At 38.1% G+C, this 22243-nt stretch overlaps 2 protein-coding genes across 2 annotated transcripts in view; both read right to left on the bottom strand.

Moving 5' to 3' along the window:
• The window catches only part of LOC136045580 (plasminogen-like), a 51807-nt gene that overhangs the window by 29484 nt on the left and 80 nt on the right, over positions 1–22243 (bottom strand). The gene's annotated exons all lie outside the window — the stretch shown is intronic.
• Positions 518–22222, bottom strand: LOC136044380 (plasminogen-like). Its single transcript, XM_065729683.1, has 16 exons — positions 22090–22222; positions 20385–20520; positions 19289–19395; positions 17763–17780; positions 16227–16356; positions 15977–16095; positions 12961–13120; positions 11033–11226; positions 9922–10070; positions 9198–9291; positions 7108–7225; positions 6111–6185; positions 5231–5371; positions 3820–3926; positions 2598–2743; positions 518–1559 (listed from the first exon to the last, which is right to left on the bottom strand). Exons 1-16 carry the CDS (start codon positions 22220–22222, stop codon positions 1398–1400), a joined length of 1989 nt encoding a protein of 662 aa, XP_065585755.1. The 3' UTR covers positions 518–1397.

Here is a 22243-nt window from a genome sequence, read left to right as displayed (position 1 = left end):
AAAAAAAGTGGGAGGGACCCACCACCATTTCCAGTTAATCATGGGCAGAGTATAGATATCTGGACAGTGTGCTAAGGGCCACATCTTTTAAAATAATGGCCTGTTCCTATGGCCTTAATAGGAGTACACAGTCAAGGACAGATTGGATGGAAGGAGAGCAGGAGTTTACAGTGGGGGAAAATATTCAGGATCTGGAAGGAATCAAATAAAAGATGTTGTTAAGGAGAAGTGGGGTAGAGAACAGCTTTAAAATAGTATCACAATAATTGGTGGAAATCGCTGAGTCAATTTTAATGGAAACCAGGAGGAGTTTATAGAAAAGACCAAGGAGTGAGTAGAACATCTGCAAATGTTTATTTTTAGTGCCAGGGTTTCCTTTATTATTTTGAAGTCTTGAAATGAGCATATAATGTATGATACAAATTTACAGTATCCATTAAATCAGACACACAACCTGAAGATTGAAAAATAAATAAAGAAATCTTTGTTCAGATTACAAGTCCATCAGGAGGTGTACATTTCTTCTGCTATTAGGTCAATACATATTCTGTGCATAAGTGGAACAACACCTGCAAATGCCAGAACTAGCTTCAATAACTAACTTTGAGTCAATGGAACAGGTTTCTGCTGCTTACCTCTTTTGGAAGTAAACTGAGAAAGTATTTCGTTTTAATTCTGAAGCAGCATTCAGTTTTGAACTGCTAGTGTTGCAAGTGAGACCAGGATTATTGTGCAAGTGACTCACAGACTTGTTAGATACCACTCAGATTGCTTCTTTGCCTACCAGAGCAGACAGTCATTTTTTCCATGTATACATATATCCCAGGAAATTTAAATGATTACACAGCATAATTCAAAGCTTGTCTGCATTGGTGAGAGTGGAGGGAACCAGCCTGAGGGAGAAGCAAACCCACTGCGCCTTCATCCATCTCCTGGCAGCATGAGCTCAGCATAGAATGGCTTTCCTCACTCAAAGCAGTGTCTGGGTTTGGATGTTAGCTTCCTGCTCCCAGAGCAGCAGGAGGGGAGACAGATGGCAGTGATGGGTATGTGTCCAGGCCTGTCTGGGGGAAGGTTTATTGCACAGGTTTTTGGGATGACCTTGAACCTACAAATTGGTTAGTTACTTCCATGTGCAAAGGTGAATGGTAGATGTCTGAACAGAAAGAACTTCAAACAAGAGCATTTTTCAAAAGAGAGGACTGAAGAAGGAACCTGACAGCCACTGCCACATGCAGCATGCCTGACTGATCCATGCGCAACACTGAAGGAGTCATAATTGGTCAACGTGGCTATTGCTTTACAATAACTACTTACTCACAGCAACAAATGATATTTATTTAAGATTCTTATGAATTATTTCTATTTTAAAATCATGCTTGGAATGCTGCCCAGATTCAGTGTGTAGCCATTACATTCTTGATCCAAGACAGAAAGCTAGGAATTTGGACAAAACCAGTAGGCTTTGATGGCTGGGTACAGTCCAGTCCCCAAGTAGTGACTCCATATTGGACAAATCTATCTTTATTTTGGCAGACTAGAGGTCCTCCAACTTCAGCCTAGAGTTGAGAAGAGAGAAAAATATAACTCCTTTAGTAATGGCACTAGACATGCAAACAACAAAATACTGTCAGTAATATCACTGTGGTAACTCTGAAGGCTTCAGAATATAGCTGAAGTGAGGGCTGAAAAGAGAGTTCTCTTCTACTTATTTTAACAAAAATTTGGAGTGGGAAATCTTTTTTTTTTTTTTTTTTTTTTTTAGGCACAGGGGTAATTCCTTTTGTCTGAAGAAGAGAGATCCAAGTACCAGTTGTGGATGCAGGAATATCTCCAGATCAGCATTAGACCAACTGCACAACAAAAGCAAGTATCTTAATTTTCCACATTCTCTAACCTACTTGATTCTAGACAAAATTAGTATAATGACTATTATGCTTTTTCTTAAAATCCAGGCAAAGCAGGAGAGGAATACATGTGCTTAGTGATTTGTGTATATATCAATGAATTCACCATCCATACTCTTGAATGTAGCATTTGTAGTAGCACTGACTACCAGCTCAGACAAACTAGCATTTGCCTTCTGACTCTCTTCAAGTAGACATTAGCTTTGTATTGAAAAGTACCTGATACGATATCCTCCATAAAGAAAACCACATTTTAAAAGTCTTATCATATGCTTGTGAAAATTTGAAAACTGGAAGTGCTTTGAGCATTAGCAATCAGGGGATTAAATAAAGAAGTGTTACAATGTCAAGTGGAAAGCAAAAACATTCACTGGTTTCCCTCTGTCTCTAGGAACAATGGAAAGTCCAAACAGCATTTCCCAGAGTTACTTTCTGCTGGGATGGAATATTCACACTACTGGCCTACTGGTACATACAGGATATGTCAGGACGCAATTTGTGGAGGAAGGACAAATTACCCTACAGAATTTTGCAGCTATTCTGATTGACAGTGTGAGGGAAGAAAAATGCTGTGTATGCCTCAGTCCTCACATTTCCTGCAGAGACCTTGAACTGATCAAGCTATTTCTGAGCCTTGAGAACAAAAATTTACATTTGACTTGCTCACGCTCAAAACTAAATTATTCTTACCTCGCAGTAACGTACACTTACAGAGGTGAATCCACCACAAAATTCATGATTGCCAATATTTCCATTGAAAAATCCAGGACGAAAGCACATTCTGTTTTCAAGTATTGGGAATTCAATCTCTTTTAATCTGTTGTCTGTACCAGTACCTTCGAGAACAATCAAGAAAATAGAACAATTGTAAATGGTAACCTAGGCACTGTGATGATGCAGTGAGGCCTGAACAATGAAAGGGCTGGGATCTGTCCCCATCTCTATCATAGACTCGAGCATCCTGAAGTAGCTTGCTAAAGGTTTTAATTTTTTAGTAATTGGTTCATTCCTCTCAACAAACAGACTGTGAAGTGTTACAAAATTAAGCCAGATGCTTAGTATGCTGAACCATTTGCTTCTTTTAGGCTTCCATTATGTACAATAGCTTATGTCAAGGGAATACAATGGCTTATGTCAAGGGAAAAAGCTTGGATTTACTTTAAATTGATTTGAATTCTTTCAAGCCTCTATGTGATGTTTCTTGGACTGGAACTACAGCTGAATTTTCCTGGAATACATTGTATTTAGGTGTGGGACTCTGGCTCTGCTCCCCCTTTCAATAACCAGTTTCATGACATGGCAGGACCCTCTTTCTGACCTGCTGATTTTTCCATCCTGACATGCATTGAGAAGAAATCCAGACTGTCCTCTCGTGGCAGTGATTGCCAAAATGAAAATAAGAAGCTGCTGCCACCGTGTGGCATGGTAAACCCTATCTGCACTGAAGAAAAGTGTTGATGATGCTGATGACCAATGAATGATTATTCCAAAGCGTTATTTTTATAGCATCAGTTTTATAGCTAAATAACACAAGAAGGAGAAAGAAACATTGCAATCAACATGAAAGAGTATTACGGTGAAGCACAGAGGCAGAAACATGTTCTGTAGAGATTTTTTCTTTTAAATTGATGAATGCACACACTAAGACACATACGGTTTCTTCATTTTACAGTATTACTAAAGTGCTGTCTGACACATAGGATGGGAAAGGCTTTCCTCATATGCTCAGAGAAGCAAATGCATGTACATGGAGAGAAAGAAAGAGAATAATACTGCCTGGTGATTTCAGACTTAGTTAAATATCCTGCAACATTTGTTGTTTTTTTTTTCTTTCAGATCCCAAAAGTGTATGTATTTTGGGAGAAGATTTGAGAATCCTCCTTAGTTTTCAGTCCCACTGAATATGCTTTACCTTTTGTTTTTCCAAAGGCAGTTAGAAAGCATACGGAGTTTCTCTCCATCATCAGACTAATTTCAGGCAAACAAACTGGTTTTACATGGTCAGTCATTGTTATAGGACTGGGAAACAAACAAACAAAAACCAGATACTTAGACAAATGATAATCCACTTGTTCATTTTTTTATACTCAGTAGGCTCTGCAAGAAAGTGGGGAGATGGGAAAAGATAAAGAAGATGATGGTGTTTTGAAACTATACAGATGATTATAAAATGGTGTCTGATAACATCCTGAAAATAAGGTACCTATAAGCAACTGAAAGTCTCTGAGATGTATCTGTGGGCAGAGACACAATGTGAGTGTATTTTCAGCATGGTGCTAGAGAGCTGATCTCAAGTTATTCAATCAGAGTAAAAGGAACACACACAATCTCAAGAAAGTGTTCAGGTGGTGACTACTGATGCAAAACTGATGACAGTGCTATAGCATGCAAAAGTGCATAGGTCCCACAATAAATGAAGGAATGGACAAACTAGTTACAAGCAGTACCAAATGCAAAATTGATGGAGCACAAAATTCTTATACTCACCTGAAACTAGTGGGACTTTCCTTAATTGAGAAACAGAGAGCCTGAGTTGAAATTTAAGTGAAAGTAATTGTTCTATATTCATTAAAGCTGAAAATATTATGGTGAAAGTTTTAAAAAGAGAAGTCCTCTCAGGTCAAACACAAAATTCTCATGCTTTTCAACTTATATGTGCTGAGCAGAAGATCAAGAGGAAAACCAATGAGTAAGAAGAAAATTTGCAGGATCATTCCAGAAGGAAACAAATAACATTGAAATAAATACAGATTTCAGATGTCTAAGAAAAACACAAAAGAGGGCTTCATGAATTTAGTTATGCATGTGAATTTTTGCTATATCACAAGCTGGGACTGGTTTTACTGAGTTCTTGGCCAATTTTTATGCTCACGAAACATGCATGTTGCCTGGCTTACAGTGCTGACAGGGGAATTGGACATTTCTGCCTACTTCCTGACAAAGTTTTGGTGCCTCTTAGCCTAAACTTCAGCAGGTGCTCACAGCCCTGATTGCTCAGCAGGAAAAGCCTCCAAGCAGAAGATCCTCCAGACAGAATTCTACTTGGATTTACTTCTATACTCCCTGTTTCAGTGGAGCTGCCAGTTAGCAGGTGCTAAGTGGAACATAGCCCCATGGCAATCTCTACCATCCTAAATGAGACTGTCTTTCCTAAGCTGTGTAAGTAGCTCCTACAAGTTCTGCTAGTGAGGTCTTTCAGCAGGAAGGATACTCAGCATTTGCCCTTCATTGGATCCCTAAGCTAATACACTAACACAAATCCAGGTTAAGATAACTCATGACTAATAAGGGTGAAGAGTAGAAAACTTAGAATGAAGTGGTACCTGTTCAGCTTTAGCAGAGCAATGTCTGCTCCACTGGGTTCCTTCAGTAATTTGTGAACATTTCGGATTTGCAGGGATGGTTCTTCTGCATTTAGGTTCTGTATTCCAAGAAAGATCCTATAGGAAGAGGGCTCTATTGACCTGGAAGAAATGACAGTGAAGAGGTTACACGTCCATACACATATTCAGGAATGTCACTCATAAAATTTCCTGATTTCTTCAGAGAATTGCAACAAGACGGGTGTGTTTGTATTGGTAGGTGGGGCTGCTGTGGCCCAGGTGCAATAATTTGCATTTGGCTTTGTTGAACCTAATGAGGATCTTTCAGGCACACTGCTGGAGCTTGTGTAGGTCTCTCTGGATAACATCATCACAGATGTTCTTCAATGTGTTTTTGAAAGGGCAGATGGAAGAAGTAGCCTCTGTTTTGCTCTCCTTTTATTTAATTTTTTTAATGGAAACAGGAGGGGCATAAAAGTCTATTTGCTGACAAAAAAGACAAGAAGTAAGGTGCTGCTTGTGATGATATAGCAAGCAGCAGGAAATTTCTTGACACAAGTCCTCTTTTTACTTTAGCCAGCCTCAAAGGGAAAGACTTATTTCTCCTTAGGCCACTAAAAGAATGATGGGAGAGGAGAAGGCAATGAAGCAATTAAACCACAGCTTTTAAAAGTAATAATGAGAAAAGTAAAAAAACCCTGGAACACTGCATACTGGAGTGTGAAAACAGTGACAGACTTGGAGAGACTGTGCAGATGTAGCACAGGCCAAGAAATCATCCCTCAAGATAAGCAGGTAAAGTGTCCAATCCATTTTGTGACTGTTGATTTTCTCTTCCAGCTGTAATAAACACCTGTCACTCATTCTAGTGGATACTCACTCTTGCAAGCACTGAGCTGCAGTAAGGACCCACTGTGGATGTATCAGAGTGCCAGCACAATGATGCATGTTGGTACTAGAACAGAGAATACAATAACCATATTAATCGAAGACTGCATGGTCAATTCTCTACCAGCTGTACCGTGTGCAGTGGGAAATACTACCAAACAAGCAATATTACTGCTCAGAGGTTGTCTTATGTCACTGCAAGAGAAATCAAAAGCAGGTTTTCAAATGACAAACTTTATCTGCTTCAAAACATGAGAGCTACGAAAAAGAATTTGAAACACAGATGAGTTTTTTTTGCAGCAATGTTTCTTTTTGATATGTGATGTACTAAGTTTATCTTGAGAAGCAATTAATATTATGCTAAAACCTATTTATTTGTAGGATTGTCTTGGACTAGACCATTGCATCAATCTTGCTATAGACTTTTAACTTTTCTTGGTATCTTATTTATTATAATGACTTTCAACAACCGTGTAGAAACTTTCAGTAGCCTTTCATGCAAGCACTTCTTTATCTCCTGTTCTACCACTCTGTGGTAGTGGAAATGCCATGCTGTAAGAGGCCAGAACCACTTTTATTTTTCTACAGATCAGTGGTAGTCTTCACATAACTTCTAACACAATAAAAATTTACATTTGGACATTATCGACTTAACACTTGCAGTGCAAAATGCAATTAACTGTCATTATCCTCTATGAAACATTCCTTCACCATTTCAGTAAATCTAAGTGTACTCAATATTTGCAGTTGAAGTTTGCCCTCTAGAAATTTATGATAAAGTTGGGATTTTTGTGCTAATGACCCAATATAAACTTTCTGTGGACATTTTGTCAAAAGAAAAAAAAAACACATTAGTTTTATATATAAAGTCATATAGAAACCAAGCCCAGTCTCCATAAGCATATACATTCTTTTGCACCAATCCCTTTCTAATGTTCTAGTGAAACCCTGGTGCTCAGGGATGGTGAGGCAGCCTGGAATATCAATACCTTATCCTGAGACTGACATGCCAAGGCCAAGACCCTGGAGATGCATCACACATGCTGTATGGCTCACAGGTCCGCCCACTTCTTCTTGAGAATTTTCCACAGTCGTGCTCAGAAGCAGCTACAACATAAAAAAATAGCTACAATGAAAAACTTTGGTTTGCTTCTGTAATTCCACCCACGGTGTAATCTCATGAAAAGAGAAAGAGATTAGGCTCTTTTATATCTTCTTTAGTCTTTCAGTGTTAACGTTGGTTAAAAGGAGCTATGGATAAAGAAACATCCAGAACATTTGGATTGCATTATAGTATCATTATCCAGAGCATTTCAACCTGGCACTAATACATTATATTTGGCATGACAAGAAAAAAATAAAAAAAAAAGGCAAAAATTGCCAGATACATCAAATATTTAGATATGGTCAGATAGCAGAAGTAAAACTACAGTGGGCCCTACCTAATTAGGAAAATCTGAAGTGGAAGTTGAAGGGAAAAGAGAGTTAAAGTGAGTAAGTTTATTGTTCAGGTTAATTCAATTCAATGAGAATTCCTAAATTCTTCTAAACTTTACAGCCTACACCCTGAGTTCAAATCAATCAGTGAATTATAAATGAAGTTTACCCTCTGTCTCCCTGTCACAAAACTTTCCAGTTTCGCCCTCACACTTCTCAGTTTCCTTTTAATCCAATTTTAGGAACCAAGTAACACCTTCAGGAGCTACATAATGCTTCTATGGACATGAAATTTATTACTTTTGCTATGAGAAGTTTAGTAAAGTAATCACAGGCAACAGACTGTAAGACTGACATTTTAATTTAAAAATCTAATATTCCAAGGTTCTTTCGAGAAGAAATCAGATTGCAGAAGCGAAGTTCCATCACAGCAATTCCAGTGAGGAGGTTTCTTCAAGATGTGGGACCTGCTGTTTTTTGTAACGTTCTGTATTCTTTTGGCCTGCACAGCCCTTAAGTCTGGTTGGCAAAAATGATGTGCACAATTGTAGCTCATCGCTGCTTAGATGAACACACTAGATGGACAGCTTGATGAAAATTACATACTTCTAATGGAGTGACTATTCACTATTACACATTGCTACACTGTCAGAGCCCTGTCCTCTAGATGTTACACTAGTACAAATAATACATGAGATGAAGAAGAAATAGACTTCATATCCCCAACATATGTATATATACAAATATATGTGCATACACATTTATACATATGTATGCCTGTATTATTTATATACATGTATGTGTTTGTACGTTTATACGTCTGTATATGTATATCTATACAAAAGCATCTGTCAAAATTCAAACAAAGAAGGGAAGAGCAAAGCAAGTGAGCTGCCTCTGGCACATGAGCTAAGCAGCACTGCCAATACACCAGAGCTGTTACTGACATCAGTTCCCAGGGCACTGCAGAAATTAAGACAGCTTTTGCTGCTGAATTTTCTTCAGACACTACAGCTGCTCAGTATAATAAATAGAAAGAATGAATTAAGGAAATCTGCATAAAATATCCAGGACCAAATTCACTCCCTACTCCAAAAGAAAAGCATAATGTCAAGGGACAAATCACTTTTACATCCAGATCAGAAGAAAAGTTATGTCAGCAGATGATGAAAATGATTTTTACTATCTCTGGTTCTCCCAGCTAACAGAAAATTGTATTAGCAGCTTCTCAAGGCATTAGTCCTGCCACAAAGTGCACTGAAAGACTAGCATGCACATCAAGGAAATGCTCTCCTTTGTTTGAGAACTTCAAGGAAAGAATATCAAGGAAAGGAAAGTATCTTTTTGTGGCTTCATTAGGTATTTCAAATTCACCTGGCAACATTGAGTGCACAACTTCTCTGATAATAAAGAACATATGATTGGTTATCTATGAAATCTTGCTGATGATTCTTAACAGCAGGTTATCTAAACTTTGGCTGAATATTAAAGGCGTCTGGTTTTGTCTCACTGCCATATGGATCTATATTGAAATCTAAAGCTACTACCTACTTCAGCTGTTTGTAGCTGAATTTAAAACTTTTCATAACTGCCATAATATGTTGCAGAAAGGGAAAACAGAGAAGTCTTTAAGGATAATTACAGCAGCGCGGGATTTCACAGTACTCCCATATTTTTCCTGGATCTGTTGTGAAGCACCAAAGACCATTTACATCTCCATCAGGATTCCTGCAATACTGTAATAATTACAAAAACAAAAGAAGACTCCAAATGTTAGCCACGGAATGAAGAATTCTACAAGTGAATGTTTTCTGAAAATGTTAAGCTAAAACTTTGAATTATGTTCCCCAACCACTTCCTCACTTGATGTTAAACAGTTTCTATTCCCTCTAAACAAAATGTGTTACTTTCTGTATCTCAAAACCAAATGTAAAATTAGGCAAATATGATAAAGTAGCTATCATTTTCTGAATCACCGGGAGTCAGCCTAGCTCTAGTGCTCCTTAAGTAAAGTTTGAAGCAGGATGACTAAGTGTTTTGTAATAGGGCTTAATACTTCTTCCACTGAAATTAGTGAGAGCAAATTGGGTAAATCCTGAGAGTTTGCCATAAGCATGCTCAGTCGGTGACATACAACAAAAGGCACTGCTCTGGTGCTTGAAAAAATAAGGGAAGCCCTTATCAGCTCTACGTTGTACATCTATGCTTGAAATACCAACATCTTAGGTACTATAAAATGCATCCTTCCCTCTTCACCACTGCTATAGGTCTGGGTAATCAGCACGATGATGTGAAATGTTTGCTGAGGAGTCTTGGAGAAAGGAGTCAATATTCAATGACACCAGTGGCAGTAGAAGATATTTTACATTTTTATCCAGGCCTGCTCTTGGATGAGTCAGAGGAGTGAAGTATTTGTGGCTATGAGGGCTCTGAGAACTCCACTCTTGACAAGTTCTGCCATTTCCCGTTTTTGCTACTGTGCCGCGATAGTCTTTACCATTGCCATTGATGCAGTCTGTGAAAAAAGAGGGAAAAGGAAATGATTGTTATCTTCTGAATCTATATGTGCTGGTGTTGTGGAAAGCGGAACTAAGCCTGATTAAGTACTTTTAGGACTTGCACATTCTCTACTGTCTTTAGCAGAAAGACAAAGATGTACCCAGGGTTGTGATCCCTTGCTTGTCAAGTCAGATGTTCTTGTGCATATACAGAGCAATTGAACTGCAAAAAAACGTATTCAAGGAACTTTAGGCTGAAATTTTTCTGAAGCATATTGCAATATCTGAAGACTCAAAGATCCTGGCTAAACTAAAATCACGAATAACCTTTCATGAGAAAATTATGTTAGCAGCACTGAGAGAGCAATTGCCTCCAAGAACATTGCTTTGGGTACTTGCTCCTTCTGTGTGTAAGTGCCTTTTAAGAATTAACCTTTTATCCAGCCATCACCTTCTTTTGCAACCCAAAGATGCTGTGGACACTCTACAGGGCATTCAGAAAAGTCGCAGTGCTTTGACCAACATAGGCTACTAGTTAAGGAAACAATAATGGATAGAGTAAAAGCCTACTTCTCTTGATGCATACATTTTGAAAAACACAGTTGCCTATGAACAATACAACAAGGTAAGGACAGCCTCCTAAAAACAATAAAGCAAGGCACAAACAAAATTCCCTGAAAATTTATTATCGTTGTATTTCAATAGTACACAGCTACAGAAACTCTAGAAATGTTGTCTATTTTCATTCATTCCATTCTCCTAAACAAAAATAATATCCCATAGAACGCAATGTAAAATGATACAGGCTGCAGATTATACTCTGGCTAAGGAGTATTTGCTGCAAAATTCAGCAGTACCATTGTGAAAGCTAGAGGAGCGATGTGCCTGTTCTGTTGCAGCACCACTCAAGAATAATTGTGATAGCTACTTGTTTTATCCATAGGCCGTAGAGGAGGTAACAACTATAGCCAGCTGTTACCAGATGTTGTAGGGGGTATAGTCAGGCCAACATTTTGTGCTACTGTTGCAGGAGGGTCATTTGGTGTGGCTTCCTCAGTGTGATCATCACATCTCTTGAGATTGCAGTACTCCCATGGAACGCTGGGGTCTGTGGTGAAACACCATGGGCGGCTGTCACCATCTGGGTTTCTACAATAGTTCTCCCTCAAATCCCTGCAAAAATAAGTACAAATATTCATGCTGTGTAAGGCTGAAAGTAATTACAGGAATGCCTTGCCAGAAGGCTATATACTACACAGAGATAAATACATTTATTAATCTCTTACTTACTGCCAAATATGTTATTACCACCAAAAAAATCTATGATAAAACTGGAGTTTTATTTCTCATGTACATCGGAGACATGAATATATTTATGCATAAGGCAATGTATCTCAACCACTGGCTTAAACTGTGGCTGCAATACATCGATGTGTTGAGTAGCTATGACAATAAGTTTATTCTGAAGTACATATATATGAGCATACATAATCATGTGAATGTGCAAATTAGCTATAGATATGCTGGAAGATTCTCATTTTATTTTTTTAATGCCAAGGGGTTCTTTCTCATATGAAGGAGAATAGAAATTAACTAGTCATGCAAATAATAACTATTGTTATTAATTTTATTAAACAATCCAACAAACAAACACTTGGTCATTCAGGAGGTGCAAACTATTTGTTGGGGTGAATGGAATTGGAAATCCTCTCTCCAATAATTTACAGAATTGCAGTATTTTCTCAACCCCCAAAAAAATGAAATACTTTTTTTTTTTTTAATATGCCAGAACACACTAATTCTGCCTTTTCACAGTTACATTTCAATTATTTTAAATCTCTGTGAAAAACAGTGTCTCCACTGAGGATATTTCAGTTTCAATGTATAAGTACTTTTGATGACAAAAACATGACTGAAAAAATCAGTCACAGATATTGAAAACTGTATTTAATTAGGATGGCATCATAAAAAATAAAAATAAAAATATAAGAAGACAATTTTTAAAGTAGTAACCTTCCTGCCCATCACAGAGTCATAGAAGGTGGAAGGGATCTTTAGAACATCAAGTCCAACCCCTTGCTAAAACAGGTCACATAAAAAAGCATCCATGAGGGATTTGAACATCTCCAGATAAGACTCCACAACCTCTCTGGTCATACTGTTCCAGTCCCCGTTTTTCTTCATGTTTGTATGGAACTTCCTATGGTTGAGCTTGTACCCATTGCCCCTTGTTCTCTCACTGGGCACCACCGAAAGGAGCCTGGCCCCACCCATTTGACTCCCACCTATACTCGTGATTATGGATATCACAATAATTCTCTTGTTGTTTTTGCATGCTTATATAACTGGCACGTTAGTAATTATGGTTAGTTCTCTAAGTTATTGATAATCCAGTATTTTTATTCTGAAGAAGAAACTAAATAAGATATGTGAGAAAATTCAGTGAATTCAATTCTGAGTGTCCAATTCCAACCACAAAGAATGTTTCAAATGGTATCTCTAATTATGATGTACTTGTCTGTGTGCTTTGCATCATACATGCTGTGCTGTTCCCGGGTAAAACAAGTAGAAAAAGTACTGCAAATTCTTAAATAAAATGCATATTTTAGCAGATGCCTAAACTCTGGATACATGCTCTCAGATTTGGTTACACCAGTTCAGGTTTATGAATAAAAGGACAAAGCTGTATTTTACTAAGAATTTAAATTACAGGAATACACAGTGTAGAAAAATGAGAGTAATATAAAATGTTTCTGAATCTTGGTAAAATTGTAGTGAAAGAAATTATCTTTTATAGATACATTCCCTATCAGTGCTTTAAAGCATAGACATTCTGAGATAACAAAATCAGTTTCATTTTCACCACTGGTCATTGTCAGATAGAGAAAAAAAGTGAGATAAACCTACGCATTTGGGAACTTTTCTGGGGTCTTTCCATGATCATGTGGAGACTTGGAGTTCCAGGCTTGGCATTTCCGTCCTGATACAGTGATGGAAGTTGTGCCTCGATAATTCAGGCCTTCACCCTGATAGCACTCCTCTGGCAAGAATACCTGTACAGCCATATCTGCAGAAAAAACAAAAAACAAACAAACAAACAAAAAAACAAAAACAGAAACAGATCACTTGCATAATGATTTTATGATCATATTGAGCAGGCACAAGAAAGCATGAAACTAAAAGGATTCACTCATTTATGCAGTGGATTTCCTATGAGAGCATCTTAGCCAGTGTGAAAAACAAAAGGATATTTCCAAAAGTATTTAGAACTTTCACAGATTATCCTCAAACATCAGATGCCAGCCAATGGAGGCTGCATTACTCCGTTTCATTTTGGCATTTGTGGAAGTGTTTGCGTTGAAAAGGAAAACTCCACAAAGATGAGAATCTTACTGATTTTGTCTCTATTTCTAAAATACAGATTATGTTAAATCTCTGATCTCCTTTTATCCTTTTAATTGAACTAACACTTTATTGTTATTTTCTCTGCTTAAATCATGGGTATTTCTCATGAGATTTTGTTATAATTGGAACTACTGTCCCCTCTTCTGTTTTTTGTTTGTTTGATTGTTTTTGCTTTTTGCCAAAAATGAGATTTCCATTTATTTAGTAATTTTAATCTCTTTTAAACTCTTTTTTTTATTTTTCCAGTTAACTGCTAATAATGCCTTTCATTTGGAAAACAAAACCAAACAGAACACCTTTTTGATTCTGCAATTCTTGTGCTGGGTCGTTTCAGTCTTCACTGCACTTCCATTGGAAGCCCACTGATTGTCAAGTTTTCTAGCATACCTAGCAGAACAACTGCATTAACAGCAGTGACAATGTGACTGAAAATATTTGACATTCACGATGAGAAGAAAGAAGTGTATCTCTGCTTTGATGTCCTTAAGTGCGCTCCACTAGTTGCACTCCACTACTCATACCAGCACTCTGCTCTGTCCCATCACACTGTGGAATTGCACAGTATTCCCACCGAACACTGCTGTTGATGGTGTAGCACCAGGGCCTCTTCTCTCCGTTAGGGTTTCTACAGTAGTTTTCCTCTAAACCCCTGAAACAGAAACACTCACTTTAAATAATTCACTGGAGATTAGAAAAAAAGGGTTATGTACAAGACTATTCACAGTTGCTGCATGCAAAACTCATCTCAGTGGTTATATATATATTAAAATATATAATATATATAAAAGAGTGTCAGAGAACACAACCAGGGGTTTTGTTTACATAAAAGCTGTAAACACAACTGCAGTGGGATGAGAAGGAATGCAAGTACAGGTGAGATGAGTACATGAGAATTAAGTTGTTTAAAGAAAAGCAGTGCGGAAAAAAAAATGAACAATCAAGACCTGAACAGAAGTAGTGAGAGGTGACAAAAAGAGAGAAAATGGCTTATCAGTATATCTGCTCCTCTTGTCTTTGTATCAGGATCACCAAGGGAAAACTATGCTCTTGGGTATTTGCTAAATTTGAGGAGGCTCAGCATACTTGCAGGGATATCTGTCAGGAATCCAGCCATGTTTGTGAGGAAACTGCATGTCCCAGTGCTGGCAGGTGTTGCCTGATTCAGTGATGGCTATCCTGCCTCGGTATTCATCTCCATTCCCTGAAATACACTGAAAGCCCAGGCCAGAGACTGCTGGATGTGTAGCTGTAATTGGATTAATAAAAAAAAAAAAAGAAAAGTGAAGAATAGAAACTATGCAGCTAGAAAATGTCTATATTAAAAAACTTGCTTTCTATAATGGTGACATTCCAATTTTTCTTTCAGCAGAGCTTATATTGGTGAAAAGTCATGGCAAAGCCTAAGCACATATTTCTACAAGCAGTCAGGCTGACAGTTGACTGCCCTGTGTCTGCCCCTTTATAACAGTCACTAAAGAAGTCACTTCAGAGGTAGAATTCTGGAGTCAGTGGATTGGGAATATGAGGTAGGAAGAAAGAGTGAGAGAAAAATAATTGGCTTGGCACATGGGGAACATAAAAATAACAACAATGAATAGAGCCACAGAACCTCCAGAGGGCAAAAGAAAAGGGAATGTAAAATACATTTATATAACATCTACATTGTATAGTTAATTCCCAGAGCAGAAAAAATGGGACTCAAAAAGGTTGGTCTGTTCTTTAAATTCTAAGTTTTAAGCACAAAATGGACAAGCTATTGTATCTTTCGCAACTTCCTCATTATACCTATGATTGTGCTTGCTGAAGTGAACTACATCTTGCAAACAAACAGTGCTGCTTACAGCACTGGCAAGAGTAGGTGCTAAGAAAGCAAGCTCTACTGATACAGACACAAAGTATTTTCTCAGAGTGCAGTCTAGTTCTGCTAATGGCAGTCCTAATATCATTATTCAGTGCTTTGGAAATGTCCAGATCTATTGTGTTCTTCTTCATGGTCAAAGTTAGCTAACAATCAAATTAGCTTTTCTCCTGAGGCCTGAACATGTTTCTCAGAACTTATCCCTCACTAAGAAACAGGCAGTGCTAGATGTGCTGGCCAAACTTGGGTAAAATATCACAATATGTCCATGGAGGCTTACGTGTTTCTCATGGCTCTGCCTTCTCAGGTAACTGGATAAGCAAGGTGGTTGAAGACAGAATGCTCTGTCTCTCAGGTGAATTGAAAAGTAAGGTGGTTCAAGACAAATCAGAGTTTCTATACCACCTCTGGCACTGTAGTGCTTTGTGACACCCACACCCCTAGGTGATGTATTTTTTCTAACCCCTAGGTGCAGGTCACCTTACATGATTTTATGCAATAGAAGCATAGTGAGTGATTCTGCTCATTAATGTGCACTTTCCCATACTCACAAGGATTTCCTCAGGATACTAACAACTGTAACTTCTTGTCTTTCCCCTCCCTGCATTATTTTAATTAGAAGAGTTACCCTATGGAGTGATCTCAAGAAGTCAGACTCACTGCAACGAGGAATGTTGCAATATTCCCAGCGCTTAGTGGGGCTCATGGTGAAACACCAGGGCCGAAGTTCGCCATCTGGATTACGGCAATAATTCATCTTCAGATCTTTCCCTGGAAAGCTGCACATTGAAAATGAAAGATAAGCTTATGAGTTTGCTGTGGGTAGATGTAGCAGTAAGGCTGATTGCAGGCAGGGTCTCCCAGGTACTGCAAAAATGAGTGAGGCAACACAGCACTGAATATGACTCACTGTTTCAGAGTATAACCATGCATATGAGGTTCTTGGGCATCCCAGCGCTGACACTCAAGCCCAGACTCTGTTCTGGAAACATTTCCATGGTAATCTTCACCATTACACTCCATGCACTCCACTGTAGGATCTATGTGGAATGAAAACAAAGCAAGGTTCACCAGTCCTTGAACTCTGTTCCTCATGAGAGACTATACTGACAGAAAAACAGAAATAATAGAAATCTGTTGTTCTTTCAGAAGGTTTTGCTCTAAACAGTGATTAAAGGAATCTAGAAGACTGAATTATAGCCTAATCAGATGAATCAGGCTTTGGGGATACATTTGCAGAGAGGGCTTTATCACATATTTGCATATACTGATTGCACTGGAGTTTTTATATGTGACACAGAACCTGGGTTGTTCTTTACTCTTGGTAAAATTAAATAAATCACTAGGGGTAAGAGCAGAACAATACCAGCAAATGACTTAAAAAAAAAATCCTCTGTATTTACAACATTATTTTCAAACTGGAACCAGCTAGGAAAACAGTCCTTGTGCTGAGATCTTAAGTTTCAGCTTGACCTAAATTCACATTTGAAACTAATATGCAATAATAAAAAAAGAACAAACTGCAGGAATAATATTACATCCTTACTGAAAACCCCTTCCCAGAAAAATAAATATACCTTCTCCAGCCTGTATGACCTGACCCTCACACTCTGGGATGCTACAGTAATCATATCTTGTAGCAGGATCTGTTGTATAACACCAGGGTCCTCTTACATCCCCATCAGGGTTTCTACAGTAGTTTTCCTCCAGTTCTGCTCTGGGGTATTTCTCAGGTGTAAAGCTGTAATAGTATTAAAATTATATTTTAATACAATTCATTAAGTAGAACAGAAGGGATATGTCAAACTTACTCAGCTACTTTTGGGCTCTACTCATCCAAAGTTAAAATGAGAGAAACAGATTGTAAGTTCTAATCCATAAATGAAATCTGACAACCGTTTTCTAATGATCATTAGTAGTAACCTCCTCCTAGACCCCAACTGCCAATTATGAGTGAGCATAGAGTTTATAAGAACTCTGCAAATCTTGAAGAAATACTATCATTTCTACTACATGTATCCAGCTATCTAGTCAACTTGTTGCAACCTGAGGGTCTGTGATGCATTTTTTCTAGCTCAGCTACTTGAAAAGTGTAGTATTTCTGGAGGCTATTCACCTAGTGCAACTGGATTCAAACTTGAAGAGACTAAAGGAAGTCACCTGATGAATTTTCCTACTACAATCCTCCCTGAGAAGATTTTTAAACTACAAATCTAAGTAAGCGGTTCCAATTTTCATTAGAATGAAGTCTGGCAGGGGAGTCAGAGAGCTGGAAAGACACCACTGCTCATTTTTTTCACATCTACAATGGAAGAGAGAAATTCTGGCCTCATTGTCAGCAGTAGTAAAATTTTCAGTCAGTGTTGGTGGAAGCAGAATTTCATCTTTTTAAGATGCATAGTGAGTTGACAAATCTTCTCTAGCTGACAATGCAGCTTTTCCTTACCTAGACCATTGCGGTTTTCTGCCAGTAGAATCAAAAGTAACATGAAAGCTGAAATTTTACTTAAAATGTCTTTTTAATAACTTGCAATATGAAGTTTTTTCTATACATAAAGTTGGGGAAGCTTGGAAACAATTCAGAACAACATAAAGACAAATATAATTATGGCCGTACTTTGGATTGTGGGGTGATTTTTCTGCCCACTTCTGACACGGAATACCTCTCCAAGTTTTGGCTTCTGTTCCCCTGTAGTCCTTCCCAATTCCTCTTTTACACTGTAGAAGGTAAACTGAAATAGATTTTTTTTAATTCAGTAGTTTTACAACACTACATCTCTTATAACTCATAATACACAGATTTAACTCTGAAGTTAATCCGTTTAGCTACATGTTTTGAATCTCGACCACATGTGAACACAGAAATGTAATTCCATAAGGTATTTTAAAATACATTAGTTAGTAATGAATAAGAAACTAGAGAATAAAATTCTTGAAGCATTTATGAACCCAGTAAAATAAAATTAGAAAAGATGCAGTAAGTTTCTACTATGAACTGCATATTTATATTACCATAACACTGAGATATAAAACAAGGTCTTTCACTGGCATCTAGAGATTTTTTGAGATATACTGGTGATATGCACATTCACAGCAACTATCCCTTCAGGATACTATAAATTATTGAACTGTGGAATATCTGAGACTGTGAAGGTCAGTGGGATGAACTTTGGGTGTGTAGGCATCCAAAAAAAAAAAAAAAAAAAAAAAAGAGAAGCCAAGATAAACCAATAGCGTTCCCTCCTTTTCCTGAGAAGCGAAGGCTCCTGGATATAAAAATCATATCCTCTGGTAATAACTTTAGGATCAGGTGCATCTCTTCAGGTGTTTCAGAAGTTTGGAATAGCTTATACAATGGCAAGCAGTGTAAAAGAGCACAGATGAAGTAAGGGCTGTGTCTTGATTTGTGCTGCTTTGCACCAGTTGTTACTTTCTGGCCTCCTGTTACAGAACATCTTTAGGATCAATTATACTTAATTTAGAAGAGTAATTTCAAGCTACTAATTACTTATGCATATGTCAATTTGGTTTCAATATATGCAGAAAAATTGTACAGAAGAAATTCCTCCTTTAATCCATTTCTAACTCAAAAGGAAACAGATCAATTTTTACCTTAGTAAAAGATTTAAAACGTTGAGGCACAGGCTGCAATCATTACTTCTACTGATTTCCTTTAAGTAAATACATAGTGGGAAGAAAAAAGGGCACGATTTTTGCTTTGTAGTATGCTTATTATGCCTGGCATGACTAAAGGAGATCTGACTGAGTCCAGTCCAAGCCTTATGTCAGAATCTTTGGTGCTCTATGGGAAATTCTCTGGCAGCTCCAAGTCAATTCATAATGGGTTCAAGCTCATCTCTCTGAAACTGTGACCACCTGCAGTCATTTGCTCCAGCACTGCAGCAGGGAGTGAAAGGATGCAGTAAAAATAGGCTTAATGTACAAATGTGTAGTGCCATATTATATACCTACTTTTCTTTTCATATAGAGCTGCATCTTCACTGTGGAATACAACTGTTGTTTTGGTATTTTCAGCTAACGTCAAACACTGTAGCTTTTTCTTGGTGAATAGGAAGGCCCTGTTGAGAAGAATATAGGAAAGTATATTCAGTTCAAATTTTCAAATTTTAATTATTTTTCTATCAATCATTACTTTACTAGAACTTTCTTATAACCATTTACCTCTTTCAGAGGCTGTACTCAGCATTTGATGCACTGACATTTTCTACTGCTTTGAAGTGGCTGGCATTTTCAACATGTGAGATTGTATGAATAAGTTACTGTTTGAGAAGTGAGCTACAGCATTGGCAAAACATTGCCAATGGCACTCCAGCTGCTTAGGTTAGTGCTTTTCCCTACAATGAATTAAAAACATCTCACTCTTCTTTTGTGAAACAAAGCAGCATCAAGTCTACCCTGCAGGTAGCATTGGATAAGAGCAGGAATTAGGGCTTTTGTAGAGAAAGACTGCAGAATCACCTTTTTCTTGACATTTTGCTAATTTGTGGATGGAGATAAGCTATGAGACAAGGGCATAGGGAATGTTATTGTGGGCAGGGCTGCAGTAGCATGAATGTGGTGTGGGAACAGCTGTAGCAAGTGGCTCTTAATCCCATTCTGGATTACCTACGGGTGCAGATTGTGCACTTCTCAGACAGCTCTTGTTGCCTGCATGGCCAGCTGCCCTGATCTCTGGAGAAGAAGGGCTCTTTCCAAGAGGGACTTCCCAGGAGCTGGCACCTGAGTGAAAGTCACTTGTGTTCCCCAATGGCTCAGGACTTGTTTAACACTAATGTGTTCATGTACAGCCCATGCTGAAGTTCCCATCCTGGTTTCTGAGTAGCACATTTCTAAAGAGGATGTGTAGAGCAAAAGGGTTGAAGAAGACCCAGTATTACTGTACATGTGTTGAAATGACAAATATATGTATACTGTTTGCCTTTTCCGTACTCTCCTTGTCCAGCTACATATTCCACTGGTTTATTTATTTATTTGCTTTCTGTCCAAATTTGAGGATGTGGACTTCTAATTAACAGCAGAAAGTGTTTTAAGATTCAACAGAAATTACCTGCAATTAAAATTTATTTCAGCATCACATTTCTCTGCACATTCTTTTTCATTGTTTGTACTGTAAAACTGTTTATTTCTAGTAAGTACCCAAACACCATCTGTTCTTAAATAGCCATCCAGTATGTCTCCTTCCACTACAAGAGAAGAAAAGGAATCAGGCATTAAAAATTAGAATTTTGCAGTTATGAAGATCTGTGACTTTTTGTCCCACTTTTCATATTGGATAGGCAAAGCTGTGAAACAAACACCAGTCAAAGAAAAATGGGAAGTGGTATCAATACTGAAGTTTTGAAGAACTATGAATTGGGAGAATGTGAGATTATGAGCGTATGTGGAAACCATAATTACCACAGTTTCATTGGTCACTGAACAGTTGTTTGTCCCTATATATCTTGCCCTGGAGTAAGAAATCTCAGTCATAAACTGATGGTACACTCCTTCACAATGACCATCACTGTGTTTGTTGCAATGGCTTAAACAGGCTTAATAATGAATTTGTCAGGCTGCATCTCTGGTGCAACAGAATACTCCATTATAAACTAGTGAATCAATTAGTGTGATTGTATCTGAAAGTCACACGTACATCAGATGTGAATGATGAATTTGCTCATATATTTAACAATCAACTTTCAAATATTTTTACTCATAAAGGAATTTTCCACCTAATCAATTTCTTTCACGTCCATTAAGATTCCATGTTTCTGTTCCTAATATTAAGAACAGTTTGTTTCCATACCCAGTATTAGGTTACAGTTACAGAAGTCATGCAGCTTAATTATTTCATTTTTCAGGTAAGGTATTGTTGACATACACAGCAAAGTCAAAGTTGCTTTCTCTGGGGAACCCCAGTTCCAGCATCATTGATATGTGGATAGTTCACACAACTTCGCGGATGCTCTTGAAATTCATATGTCGTCTTTAGTGGATGTATGGGAACTGTTGAATCACGGCCTGAACCACTGATTGCACACCTGAGGCGAGCACCGAGTCAACCACAGTGGCACAGATGAAGGTGATATAGCCTGGCTCTACCTCTCCCAAACCCCATTTAAGGGCTGACCACCACTAGGGAAGGTTCTCTTCTTGGAGATCCCTCCTGTGTGGAGTCTGTGGCAAGCCTCTATCATCCTAAAGGTGAGCTGCTCTCTTTTGCTAGCTAACTGTGTACCACCTATATAGGCCTACTAAAATATGCCATCTTCAATACTGTTTACATTGAGTATCATCCTTGGGGGTTATTTACCCTACAGTGGAACTCCTAGCTTCTTTCTAGGCTCACTTCTGGAAAAATTAATCTAGTTTGTTGAGGATTAAATTTACACCTACTGCTCCAAGAAACTAGAGAACATTTGTGTTAAGAGTTTGACAAGAGAAACTGGGAAGTCACTGAAATATCAAGGAGATTTTTTTCATTCTTTTTTAAACTTTGCTTTAAATATTACTTTTAAAAACCTTAAAACTCCTGCCATAATGGATGAAAATCAGGATCACCACTCTTGGCAATGCATGGCAATAGAAATAGCTCCAGGATCTGATCCAGGGCCTGTTGAATTAGAGATACTGCCTCACTGACTGCTGTGGATTTTCTCAGAGGCTTTTGGACTACTTGCTGAAGGTGTCCATGTTTCTGGCCATTTGGCATGCTGGCAAATGCTGGCCATTTAATTCCCATGCAGAAGCCAAGGCTGTTGTTCTTCTCCTACCTCCAACAAGCACCAAAGCAACCACAGATCTGACTTGGTAGCCAGAAAGCCCCAAATTGTCCATGTAAGTGGTGACACAATGATTTGGTGACCCACTAGTGCAGCGTGAAACTTTCAAGTGTTTGGCCCCCATCTCACCCACACATGGAGGAAG

This window comes from Cyrtonyx montezumae, unplaced genomic scaffold (genome assembly GCF_038088225.1).
Source record: "Cyrtonyx montezumae isolate F1298 unplaced genomic scaffold, pur_monq_1.0 scaffold_0, whole genome shotgun sequence".
NCBI classification, from domain to species: domain Eukaryota; kingdom Metazoa; phylum Chordata; class Aves; order Galliformes; family Odontophoridae; genus Cyrtonyx; species Cyrtonyx montezumae.
The sequence above is the reverse complement of the archived record's forward strand: the minus strand, read 5'-3'. Positions and strand labels throughout refer to the sequence as shown.